The sequence below is a fragment of the Canis lupus genome, chromosome 9, assembly GCF_011100685.1.
Source record: "Canis lupus familiaris isolate Mischka breed German Shepherd chromosome 9, alternate assembly UU_Cfam_GSD_1.0, whole genome shotgun sequence".
NCBI classification, from domain to species: Eukaryota; Metazoa; Chordata; class Mammalia; order Carnivora; family Canidae; genus Canis; species Canis lupus.
In genome coordinates, this window is record NC_049230.1 from 42,712,680 (window position 1) to 42,725,410 (window position 12,731).

Sequence of the window (12,731 nt, forward strand, 5' to 3'; positions counted from 1 at the left end):
TGGCAACCATTCTGCCCCTTTGACCTCTACAGTACTCACCAGGTGGTGGCAGCTATCCCATACCGTACCTGGGCTCCTCACACTATCCGTACCAGCGGATCGCACCCCAGGCCAGCACTGATGGGCACCAGCCCCTCTTTCCCAAACCCATCTACTCCTACAGGTAAGTTTCTCAGTCCCCCTGGGGTGGATGGAAGAGGGGTAAGAGCACCAGTGGGGAAAATGAGGCATGGAATCCTCAAGGTATATAAGGTGATGGTAGAAAATGGAAGTCATACCCAGTAGGTTTTGAGAGGATGCTGGAGAGGAGATTCCTGCATGGGGGCAGGCAGATGGACTAGATCACATCTGACCTTTTGTCTGACCCTGGGGAGCCAAGTCAGTGGCTCTACCTGGCAGGGGCTGGTGCCCTGTGATGGGTCCCCTAAGCTCTAACCTCCTGGGGCCCAGGGCCTGGGACTGACAGTTTAGGAGGGATGCTCGCCCCCTTCCCCGTCCCTTTCCCCTAGATACAGAGAGAAACCCAACCCCAAAGCTCTGCTGGAAATAAGTGAGGGATGAGGCCTGCAGACACAGCTCAGGGGTCCACCACCTGCAAGATTGGAGCTGGGGTTGTAAGCCCCAAGCCTGCAACACCCAATGCCTCTAAGAGACCTTCCCACCTGAACCCTCATTCATCCAGTTAACAGTGAGGCTTCACCTCCTGTGTGCCAGGCCCCACATGGGGTCAGGTCATTAGCCAGTGCAAGCTCAGGGAAGGAAAAGGAAGGCAAACAGCAGCCAGAAGCATGGAGAAGAGTTTTGGGGGAGGCAGGATGATGATGCACACCCAATCCTTGGAGTCCAACAGAACTGAGTTCAAGTCGAGGTTCTAGAATTCACTAGCTATGGGGGCACCTGGGTGGCTCAGTCAGTTAAGCATCTTCCTTCAGCTCAGGTTATGATCTCAGGGTCCTAGGATTGAGCCCTGCATCAGGCTCGCCTGCTCAGCATAGAGTCTGCTTTTCCCTCTGCCCCTCTCTCAGCTCATTATCTCTCTCCCTCTCTCCCTCTCTCTCTCTCTCTCAAATAAATAAATAAAATCTAAAATTCACTAGCTGTGAAGTCTCAGGCAATCTCTCTGAGCCTCTATTCATCTGTTAAAATAAAAAAAAAAGGAACAGCCATATTCGGGCCTTTGGAAAGATTAAGTGAGAGAATACGCCTGGCACATTGTAGGGGTTCAAGAAAACTTAGTTCCCTTCCTTGCTGTCTGACAGTGTGCAACTGGCTGGGGCCTGGCTGGTAATGATGGCTTCCATTTAACGAGTGTCTTCTATGTTCTAGGCATCATCCTTAATCCTCACAACTCTGAGGTAGCTATTACTTTCCTTACTTCAAAGTTGAGGAAACTGAGGTTCAGAGAGGTTAAGGCACTCACCCAAGGTCACACAGCCAGTGAGTGGCCAAGCCAGTATGACAACCCAGGCCTCTCAGATGCCACAAGACCCTTGTGTATCAGTAATTCCCAACGTCAGTAGACACCTTCTCATCCTTTCTCCTTTCAACCTTATAGAGCCCCTCACCTAAGTCTCCAGCAGTTTATTCCTCCTCAACTACTCCAGCCAGGGCAGGTGGAGTGGGAAGGGGGAGACTTCCGGCCTGCTCAGAAGTCCAAACTCTCAAAGTTTTCTCTGCCTTCAGCATCCTCATCTTCATGGCCCTTAAGAACAGTAAAACTGGGAGCCTTCCTGTCAGCGAGATCTACAATTTCATGACGGAGCACTTTCCCTACTTCAAGGTGAGCCCAAGATCCACCCTAATCTTACCACCCCGAGTCCTGGGCTAGCCAGGCCTCTCTGGAGCCAAAGGGTTCAGTTAGAAGGCAGAGCAAGGGTCAGAGTGAAAGCCAGGAGAGGGTTTGCCTCCTCCATGCATCCTCTTGTCTCCACTTCAAAAAGTCCTAGGTCATTCCGCCGAGGTTACACAGCAGTCCAGGAGTCAGATCTATGCTGGTGGAAAGCAGACATGTCGGCCCGGATAGGCTTCAAGAATCATCCACCTATCCCAAGTGGAGAGGAAGAGCTTGGGAGAACTGAGAGACCATCCCCACCCCTGGCCCCAGGATGCTGTAGGGTTAGAGGAATCTGAGTAAGAGCTAGCCAGCCAGGGTGGCATGGGATCCTGGGACCACAGAACCCGCTGCCTTCCAGGGAGAGATTAAGATCTGCCTCTGTGGGTGGCAGGCTCAGCGGCAGTTCTGCCAGAAAGCGGGGTGTGGGCTTCATGGTCTTCAAGTGTCCCAGGGAACTGGGTGGCTCACTTGACCTTCCCAAGTACAGTATCTAGTTCCTCTCATCCACTGAGGGGGCTTCTGAGGGCTCTACTGGACTAGAGGCAGGAAAGATGCCCTTCTCTCCAGATGGGCAAACACATCAGAAGGGGTGATCCACCTACTCAAGGGCACACAACAGAGGGGATCGGCTGTTGGCTCAAGCAGTTTGGCTTCACACATCAACCGCTTCCCTCCCTTCTCTGCATGCCCCCATACCCTCCAGCACAGACCTCTTCTTTGGGGGTGGGGGCAGAGATCAGAGCTTGTGTGTGAGGAGTGTCTTCTCCAAGGTCCAGACCCTGGTGGAGATAATCTTGCCTGCTAACCAGGCAGGAGGTAGATGCTGAGGCCCAGGTCCAGAACTCATCTCCATCTGCCAGTAGGGGGATTTTGCCCCCACTCTCTTCTCAGTTGTCCTACCTGAGGATAATCTGAAGCTGATACTCAAACAAGTTTGTACTTGCTGCATTGCCATCAAATGAGGAGTGGGCAAGATGACCAGAGTGGTCTGGCCAGGAATGGAAAAGTATGGTCATCTTTCTACCAGTGATTCTGGAAGGGAGAGGAGGAGGGAGGAGAGTTGTCTCTGGGATTTGAGAAGCATCAAAGCCAGCATCCAGGGCTGCCCCTATATCCCAACAGATCTAGAGACGAGACCCTCCCTATGCCCTATAGCTTGTGGAGGGTCCTCTATAGGGCTTCACGGGGCCAGGCCAGAGAGAAGGAAGTGAGGGCCCTGCCCTGTTCCTCTCAGCCATTCCTCCCTGCCAACTCCCGGCCTGGCCCCCAGCCCCTCCCTGCATCTCATCTTCCTGGCTTAATTATTTTTTCTGGGAGCCGTGTAATCCCTGTTTTATGGGGCTGAAGAGTGAAGAGGTCTAACAACTTTTTTTTTTTTTTTGGTTCTAGTTGTTGTTCTTAGCCAATTGCATCACTCCCTCACTCTTGAGTTTACATTTGACTTCAGAGAGAAAGCATCTGTGAGGATGGGACGGGCCCCAATGGGGAAGCCAGCACTATAGGGTGACCTGGGCAGGGCCCTTAATAAGGGGACAGAGCTGGAGTCTGGGCTCTGTCACTGCCTCCTGTGTGATCTAGGGCCAGCCTCTTTCTTCCCTGGACCTCAGTTTCCCAATCTGTAAAATGGTCAGGTTGAACCAGTTGGCACATACATTCCTTCCAACTCAGACGGCTCCCCTCTCACCTACCTAAGGAATTAGTTCAAAGATCCCCTGTCCCCTTTATCACTCACTCTTCATTTGAAGGTCATTTTTCTGGGTAAAAACAGAGTGGACCCTGGGGCAGGTGGCATTCATGCCCAAGGCAGCTGAGGTGGGCGTCCTGTAGCCCCATGAGTCAGGGATGTGGGACTGGGGAAGTGTCCAGCCACTGGACATAATTATTAGTGCTGACCATCCTTCTTCCAAACAGGAAGTGGCTGGGGCGGGGGCTGCCCTGGCATCCCAAAGTCACAGATTTATGGGCCTATAAAAAGGCCCAGTGCACATTAACTCTGCCCATCAGGCGACACGGCCTGGACTTCTAGTAGGAACTGTTGTGGGAGTTGACGGTGAATCCCCAGCTGACCAGTCTGGTGGCTCCAGAATCCCTCCTTATGACCCTGCGAGCCTTGGGGGTCATCTCAACCAGCCCCCAGCCCCAGGCCAGCTGCCCCCTGAGAAAGGCTCCAGCAGCTCCTGCCAGCAACTTGCAGTGACGCTGGCATTGGGACCCAGTTCTGCTGGGCGTGATTCAGCCTGGCTGCTCCCTGGGGCAAGGGAGCTGGGGAGGAGGGAGTGGCCGCCCCTCATTATGCAGAAACTGCAGGCTGAAAGGGAAAAGGGACCAGGGGGTGAGGGTATGGGGGCCCCACTGGCTGGAGCAGATGCTTTGCCCGTAACCCTGCTGGGCCCAGGACTATCACAGAGGCTGGAACAGAGCTGGAAGGGGGGGTGGGGGTACCCACTGGCACCCCTGCCGCCACCTCTCACCCAACTGAGTCAGCCTAATGGTTTTTACAACCCTCCCTGGGTACAATTATTGCACTGGTGGTATGACCAGGCCTCCTAATGGGTGTTTATTCTGTTGGCACGAGCCCCCCCCACTCCCCACCTGAGGGCTGGCCTCCCCACCCGGGCACGCCTCCCAGGCACCCTCATGTGAACATTCACACCCACACACACATGCACAATCGTGGATACCCCCACATACCCAGAGAGACTTTCTCACACACAAACATCCTCACACTCAAATGAATTCACAGACCCACACAGGAGACAAGCTTACACCAAGGAGACATACTCAGGGACACATGCGTACACATACACGTACACATAGGCAAGCTATCCCTCCCCCCCCAACCAAAACACACATATACACACAATATATGAGCAACATGTGCACACATCCAAATACAACCTCATCCATTTTTCTTTTCTCCTGAGTTTGCTCAAGCAGGGATGAGGCAGACCCAGGAAAGGAGCATTCCTCAGCTTCCTCCCATTCCAAAGCTGGCCTTGGGGAGACCTGAGAGTTGTGAGGGGTCCTAGCACAGCCTGAAAACCAGGGGCACTGGTCCAACTCCAGAGGAGGAACCAGCCCTCCCTTTATGAACCATCCCAATAATCCTCTGAAGGGTCAGCCAGAGGTGGGGGTGGCATTGAAGGCAGATTTTAGGTGAAAATAATTTGTAGTCAAGGTTCCTGCCTGCCCCTTCCCCACCACTGAAGGGTACCAAGCATGGGCTGGGTGCTGAGGAGGATGACAAGCCCCAGAAAGGGTGGTGGTTCTGTGTCCAGAGGACAAAGAAGTTTTCTGGAGCCCAGACCTGGCTCAGGCTTGTTGACCCTGGCCTGAACTTTGTCTTGCTCTGCTCTGGCAGACAGCGCCTGACGGCTGGAAGAATTCTGTTCGCCACAACCTGTCTCTTAACAAGTGCTTTGAGAAAGTGGAGAACAAATCAGGCAGTTCCTCTCGCAAAGGCTGCCTGTGGGCCCTCAATCCGGCCAAAATTGACAAGATGCAGGAGGAGCTACAGAAGTGGAAGAGGAAAGACCCTATTGCTGTGCGCAAGAGCATGGCCAAGCCAGGTAAGAGGCTGAGGGGGCAATGCAAGAGAGGGCCCAGGGTGCCCCGGAGCTGAGGGGGGTGCAGGGCGGGGTGGAGGGAGGAATTGGGTGGCAGGGAGGGAGAGAGGGAGAGAAGCTGAGCTAGTGAACTGATTAGTGAGAGTAGCCTGAGTGGTTCCAAGGCTGGGGACAGATTGTGGGGAAAGGGAATTCTCATGGTATCCCTCTCTCTTTTCTCTTGGGCCTTTTCAGAAGAGCTGGACAGCCTCATTGGAGAGAAGAGGGAGAAGCTGGGTTCCCCATTGATGGCCTGCCCACCCCTGGGTCTGGCAGGCTCAGGCCCCATCCGACCCCTGGCCCCTCCAGTGGGGCTCTCCCAGCCACTGCATCCAATCCACCCAGCTTCGGGCCCCATTCCTGGCAAGAACCCCCTGCAGGACCTACTTGGGGGGCACGTCCCCTCTTGCTATGGGCAGACATATTCACACCTCTCACCGGGCCTGGCCCCTCCTGGACCTCCGCAGCCATTGTTCCCACAACCAGATGGGCGCCTTGAGCTGCGGGCCCAGCCAGGCACCCCCCAGGACTCGCCTCTGCCTGCCAACACCCCACCCAGCCACAGTGCCAAGCTGCTGGCTGAGCCTTCCCCGGCCAAGACCATGCATGACACCCTGCTGCCAGATGGAGACCTTGGCACTGACCTGGATGCCATCAACCCCTCGCTCACCGACTTTGACCTCCAGGGTGAGCAGGGCTGAGAAAAGGAAGGTGGGACAGGACTGCACAGATGCATCTGGCAGTGTGGCCCATCCCCTCCAAGGCTCCAGGACATGACCTGCTAGCTGCCAGGTTTCTGATCAATGGAAACAGAAAAATCCTGAGCTGGCAAGGGGTGCCAAGGGGTGAAGAGGAATGTTCTTGCCCTATCTCCCTTCTCCTGGTGCCCCTGAACATGTTCCCACTGACCCCATCGTCTAGCCACTCTCAGCTTTGGGGAGGTGGGAAAGAGCCCAGTGTTATATTCCATATTGGCTGTGAGTGACTGCCAGTCTGAAGTGGTTGCATCTTCTCATTCATCTTTTAATGCAGAAGGAGAGAGATCTTCCCCCAGGAAGAGTGTAAGGCTTCAGAACTAGGCAGGTCCTGGAGAGGTTTGGCAGGAGGAGTCCGGGAAGAGGTTCTATCAATTCCATTCCATTTTGCCTGCTTTTTTCTACACGTGGTCAAGCCCACCCATTCAGATCCAGTGCTTGCCCAGGCCCTGGTCCTGGCCACAAGAGGTTTGGAGGGGGTACTGACCCAGGCCTCAGACCCCCCAGGTGCACTGGGCTGGGGGGACATCCACAAGCAGGTGGAGACAGCTGGCCCTCACAGAGCTCCGGGCTGTGTGGAGGAGATGGCTCAGGTCTTGGTAAGCATGTTAGAAACATGCAGCTAGATCCTCAGCCCCGTCCAGAAGTGGGGAGCATGCTCAACACTCACAATCAGCCATCATGCGAGTTGCTTTACCAGTGCTCCAGGCTCCACTTCTCCCCCTCAGGCCTACAGTGGAGGAACCCCAGGGAGCTAAGCACAGCCAGCTCACTGGGTTCAGCATGTTGTTGGAAGATCCTTGGTTTTGGCTGCAGGCGCACCTTCCTTAGGAGTTTGGGCAGGAGCCCCGGGGAGGGGGGCAGTTCCAGGGACGCCCTCTGCAGGCTACTCCAGGGTGCACAGCGTAGGCATAAGCATCAGCCCTTCCTTATTTATTTATTTATTTATTTTTAAGATTTTACTTATTTATGAGACAGAGAGAGAGAGAGAAGCAGAGACATAGGCAGAAGGAGAAGCAGGCTCCACTCAGGGAGCCTGATTTGGGACATAATCCTGGGACTCTGGGATCACACCCTGAGCCAGAGACAGACACTTAACCGCTGAGCCACCCAGGCATCCCGTGTCAGCTCTTCCAATAGGTCAGCTCTCAAGTCCTTGCCCACTTCACCTCCCTCGAAAAAAAGAGCCCCAGAGATCATCTTAAAGCTATGGCAGAGGAATATGAGAGTTCTAGCAACTGCCTGGTGCCAAGGGTCTGTTCCCCCATCAAGGTAACCCCAATCCTGCTCTCTTTAGCACACAAGAGCCATGGAGTGGGGGGAGACAGGGCTCTTTGGTACCTCCCAGTGACTCCTGATCTCTCTCCCAACTAGGAAACCTGTGGGAACAGCTGAAGGATGACAGCTTGGCCCTCGACCCATTGGTACTGGTGACCTCATCCCCAACATCATCGTCAATGCCGCCACCTCCGCCACCTACCCATTGCTTCCCACCTGGGCCCTGTCTGGCAGAGACAGGCAGTGGGACCGGCGACTTGGCACCACCAGGCAGTGGGGGCTCCGGGGCACTGGGTGACCTGCACCTCACCACCCTCTACTCAGCCTTCATGGAGCTGGAGCCCACACCCCCCACAGGCCCCTCTGTGTACCTCAGCCCCAGCTCCAAGCCCATGGCCCTAGCATGAGCCATGTCCAGCAGCAGCTCCAGCCTGTCTGGCCTGGAAGTCCCAGCTGGCCGCCCACAACGGGCCCACCTTAAAGGTCAAGGAAGGAAAACCATCCCTGTCCCCTATGCCACTAAGCCAACTGCTAGCTGGCAGCCGGGATGAAGAAGACACCACCACTGCCCCTCACACATTTCTGCCATCTGGTGAGCCAGCTCCTCACTCAGGGTCCCGGAAGACCAAGTGTCTGGGCAAGAAAAAAACAAACACACTCTCCTTAACTCACACTCATCCACACTTAAGTAAGGCCTTCTTCATAATATGTGCATGCATATGCACACACACACAAACACACATACACACAGAGTTAGACACGCCCACACCCACATACCTTCTATCCAGAGGAATCAGAACTCTATCACTGAGAGCTTGACTCCATTTCTGAGGCAGCTGAGGGTGGGGGGGAGCAGGGGGCCTAAGGTCCTCATGCCAGTGCCAGGATCACCTTGAAACCCTATTCTGATGTCCACATTCTCTTCAGGACTGGCCCCTTCTAGTATGTTCTCTCCCAGAAGCCCCCTGTATTTATTCTCCCATCTCCATCCCAGCAACTGGTCAAGGAGGAGTAGGTGTGGAGCCTCTCCCCAAGTCTTCTGTGGGCCCCTCGGGGGGCTGCTATTAGCACCCACCCTGCCAGGCTCTCCCCATCCTCAGTATATTCTCTGTCTCACCTCCCCCAGAATGACACACAGGAGGGGTAACGGCCACCCCAGGACCAAACTGAGCCCACTTCTGACACAAAGTGTTTGGAAAAGCCCTTGCCCTCAGAACCTTAAAAGTATCCTCTTCACCAGCCCCGGGTGCAGGAAGGGCCCCTCCAGGGCACTACAGTCTCACTCCTTCTCTATAAGAACTTCATATAGTTTAGGTCTCAACTTACTAATTACTTCCAACTGTCCCAGGCAGCCCAGGGAATTCAGGGAACGGGAGTCTGATACAGGCTGGCAGGGGTGGGGCGGGGGGTTGACGCCTCCCTCTCTCTGACTGCTGGGCAGACCCAGGATGTCCCTGGAGCTAGGGAGTGTGGCCCAGTTGCCTGCCATGCTCTACTGGAGAGCCAAGCCGGAGTTTCGGCCTACCCTGGGTCTGGGGGTGACAAGAACCCCCAGAGGTTAGCCTGGGTTTGGTAAGGCACAAGCAAATCCCTAGGTGGCCTGACCTGGAACAATAAAGCAAGTACCTGTGGTCTTGGCTTCCGAGATTTCATTTCCGAATTTCCCCTCCTTGGGCACAAAGGCCAGGCCACACTAACTGTAGATGCCCTGCATCTATGATGTCACCCTGACCCTCATTCTGTACCCTGAAGTTTCCAAATCCGAAGAGTGAGGCATCTAGGGGGAATTCCTGACCAGTCTGGAGGAGGAACAGAGGGCAGGTGGGCCGTGCCTCTTCCCAGAACTTCCCATAAGAAGGAAGAGGATTCCCTCCCCCTACACCCTTTCCTACTGAGATTCACTACCTTCCTCCTCAAACCGCTCCATCTCTTCACACAAGAAGGGATCACTTCCCTGTCCAGGCTGTGCCTTCCTGTCCCCAATCTGTCCACGGCTGGGGTGTGGGTTCTGCAGGTGCCACGAATGGAGCCTAGCCTGCTGCTGTGTGCACTGCAGGCCCTGGAAGGTGGCCTCTGGAGGGCCAGGGGCCCACTCCACTGCACTTCAAACTCACCTCCCAGGTACCACCTCCAAACGGACTGCTGTGACCAGAGAGCAGACTGAGAGGGAGCCCTACACTCTGCCTGAACAGGGATGGGGCAGTTGTGGGAGACAATAGCACACATATGCCCTTCAAGTCTCAGAGCAGCCCCACATGGGGACTCTGACCAGAGTTCTTCCAGGGGCCAGGCCTGGAGGCTGGTCAACACCACCTGCCTACCCCAGAGGATAGCTCTGTAGAAGACACCATTAATAGAGCCCCACCCTACAAGCAGCACCCTCCCTATAGCCTAGCCCCTATAGGACAGGGTGGGTGGGAAATGGGAGGAGATATGGCCAGCCAGTACACGGAGAGGAAGACCTGCCTGCCCCAGCCCAGTCCCGACTATAAAGGAAGGGGCGAAGGCTCTCTTACAAAACCTCCCAGCTCAGGTGGCGAATCTCCTCCAGACACTCATACCTCTGTCCCCAGGGCCCATATGGCACACCAACAAGCGAGCTGGCACCCACACAAGCAAGGCAGGTGGCAAACGGAATTGTGGGTCTCGTGTTTGTTTTTGTTTGTAACCAGACTGGCCCTTAAACTTTTAAAACTGGACTGCAGCTGCTCTGGGAGCCGGGCCCCACACTCCCATTCATATGCTGCCCCCTGCTGGCCGCCTCTCACCAAACGGTCACAGTTTTAGGGTGAGCGGAATGGAAGGACGCAGGTTCTGGAAGAGTTCACCTTTTTTGGGGAGAGGGGACTCTGAACATAGGGTTCTAAACCTGGTTAGCTCATGGGTTCATTAAACTCAATGAAGAGGGGCACCTGGGTGGCTCAGGCGGTTAAGCAGCCTTGAGATGTGTCCTGCATTGGGCTCTGCACTCAGTGCCCATCTACTTGAGATTCTCTCTCTCTCCCTCTGCCCACCCCCACCACCAACTCACACTCATGAGCTCTCTCTCTAAAATAAATTTAAAGAATTTTTAGGGATCCCTGGGTGGCGCAGCGGTTTAGCGCCTGCCTTTGGCCCAGGGCACAATCCTGGAGACCCGGGATCGAATCCCACGTCGAGCTCCCTGCATGGAGCCTGCTTCTCCCTCTGCCTGTGTCTCTGCCTCTCTCTCTCTCTCTCTCTCTCTGTGACTATCATAAATAAATAAAAATAAAACAAAAGAATTTTTAAATTGGATGAAGAAATTATACCTTCACTTTCACTCATCTCGACTTCAAATGTAGTATTTCCCTCAATTATGAATGTCAGCAATGAATCACAATAGCTTTACTAGAATCTGTGATTCTGTCATAAGGTAGAGAAATCACAGATTAGAAATCACAGATGTTTTTATTTTTTTAAAAGATTTTACTTATTTATTCATGAGAGACACAGAGTGAGAGACAGGCAGAGACAGAGGCAGAGAGAGAAGCAGGATCCATGCAGGGAGCCCGATGCGGGGCTCGATCCCAGGACCGCAGGATCATGACCCGAGCTGAAGGCAGATGCTCAACCGCTGAGCCACCCAGGGATCCCATAGATGTTTTTATATTATATCACAGATGCTGCAGGATAGACATATAGATTTCTATTATATGGTTTTTAGTACCTAAAATATTCAGGATTACCACATATTTTATAGTCAGAAAAACGTTATTGTCTATAGGCTTCAGCAGACAATAACAAAGGGGTCCATGACACACACAAAAAATAAAGTACTCTTGCTTTAGTTGCAGAGTGGTGAGGGGTGGAGGGTGGCTCTTAATGGGAGAAGCCCGGTTAGGTAGGAAAGGGCTGGGGGTTCAGATAGCAACTCTTTACCATCTGGTAGGGAAGCACTGCAATATTTTACAGTGGGTTTGGCACCCCCAACACGCACCATGCAGACCAGCCTGGGTAGGCATGAATAGTGGGTCCCTTGGGCTTTCTTGCCCAACCCAGGCAGTGGGGTCCTCATGACACTCCCAAGAAGCCAAAGCAAACAAATCTGGCCCACTTCAAAGAAGTGAAATCTGAGGTCCAGATCCAGCAAGGCCCACAGACTTTCAAGGTCAATAGCTCATCATCATCAGAGTCAGGACTAGACCCACCCCTACCCTGTCTTCTCCCTCCTTCTGCCCAGGGATCCTCTAGGTTCCTAGAGAAAGTGCCAGGAACCAAATGTATCAAGTTGCAACATTGGCAGCAGGACCAGTGCCAGAGACATGAAGACTTAAAAGGAGACAGGGGGCCAAGGCTTTTCCCAGCCGAGCTCCTCCTCCAGGCCCAAGGGACATAAGACTCTCAAGGTGAGCGCCAATCTGGTACCTGCTCCAGGGATGAGGACCTCAGCCCAACCCAAAACCTCAACCCAGTTTGACTTACCAGGCCCAGTTAAGATTGATACCAGGGTGGTAGTGGAGCATCCTCTTCCTGACAACTGGTGGCCTAAAAGTCCATCTTGCTATAGCTTCTCTGTAGACTTGGTTTTTTGAAAGATTTATTTATTTATTTATGATAGACAGAGAGAGAGAGAGAGAGAGGCAGAGACACAGGAAGAGGGAGAAGCAGGCTCCATGCCGGGAGCCTGATGCGGAACTCGATCCAGGGACTCCAGGATCACACCCTGGGCCAAAGGCAGGCCCTAAACCGCTGAACCACCCAGGGATCCCCTTCTCTGTAGACTTGTAACCCCATAAACAACACCTCCAACTCCAATACTTTGTATACCCACACAGCTTCATCTGCAAACCCGCCCCACACCCAGCCCATGCTTCTTCCTCACTTTTGTGACAAGAGTTCCTAAGCACTCGCTTCTTGGTGAAATTTTCTTCCCCCAGCTTCTAACATATACTACTACAGAATAGGCTTCTGCTCCCGCCTCTCTGGCTGCCCTTCCTATCTCCTTTATGGGTTCCTCTCCCTCTGTCCTGCTCTCACTCACTAGCCTTCCCTAGGGTTACATACTCCCATCCAGTGACCCTTAGTTGGGAGGTGTGGACTGTTTGCATGGAGTGCCCCATTAATTGGAAGGCATTTGGCATTCCTGTCCCCTGCTCATTAAACACCAGTAATGCTAGTTGGGCATCCCATAACTCAACCACTATCACAGCGTCAGCAACTGCTTTGTAGCCGCTGATCTCCAAGGATCTCCAAGGATCACCATCTCCAGACTGCTTCTGGTCTTGTGGCTCAATTTCC

The 12,731-nt window shown here is 53.8% G+C and overlaps 1 protein-coding gene across 2 annotated transcripts in view; it reads left to right on the top strand.

Moving 5' to 3' along the window:
* FOXN1 (forkhead box N1) overlaps positions 1-9,103 on the top strand; it is a 28,448-nt gene extending 19,345 nt beyond the window's left edge. For both annotated transcript variants that reach the window (XM_038548234.1, XM_038548235.1), the window contains 5 exons: positions 33-163; positions 1,684-1,780; positions 5,196-5,403; positions 5,635-6,126; positions 7,569-9,103. In XM_038548234.1, coding sequence (XP_038404162.1) covers positions 33-163; positions 1,684-1,780; positions 5,196-5,403; positions 5,635-6,126; positions 7,569-7,879 — 1,239 coding nt within the window. In that variant the 3' untranslated portion in view covers positions 7,880-9,103. The remainder of the gene's footprint in view (positions 1-32; positions 164-1,683; positions 1,781-5,195; positions 5,404-5,634; positions 6,127-7,568) is intronic.
* The last annotated feature ends 3,628 nt before the right edge of the window (positions 9,104-12,731 follow it).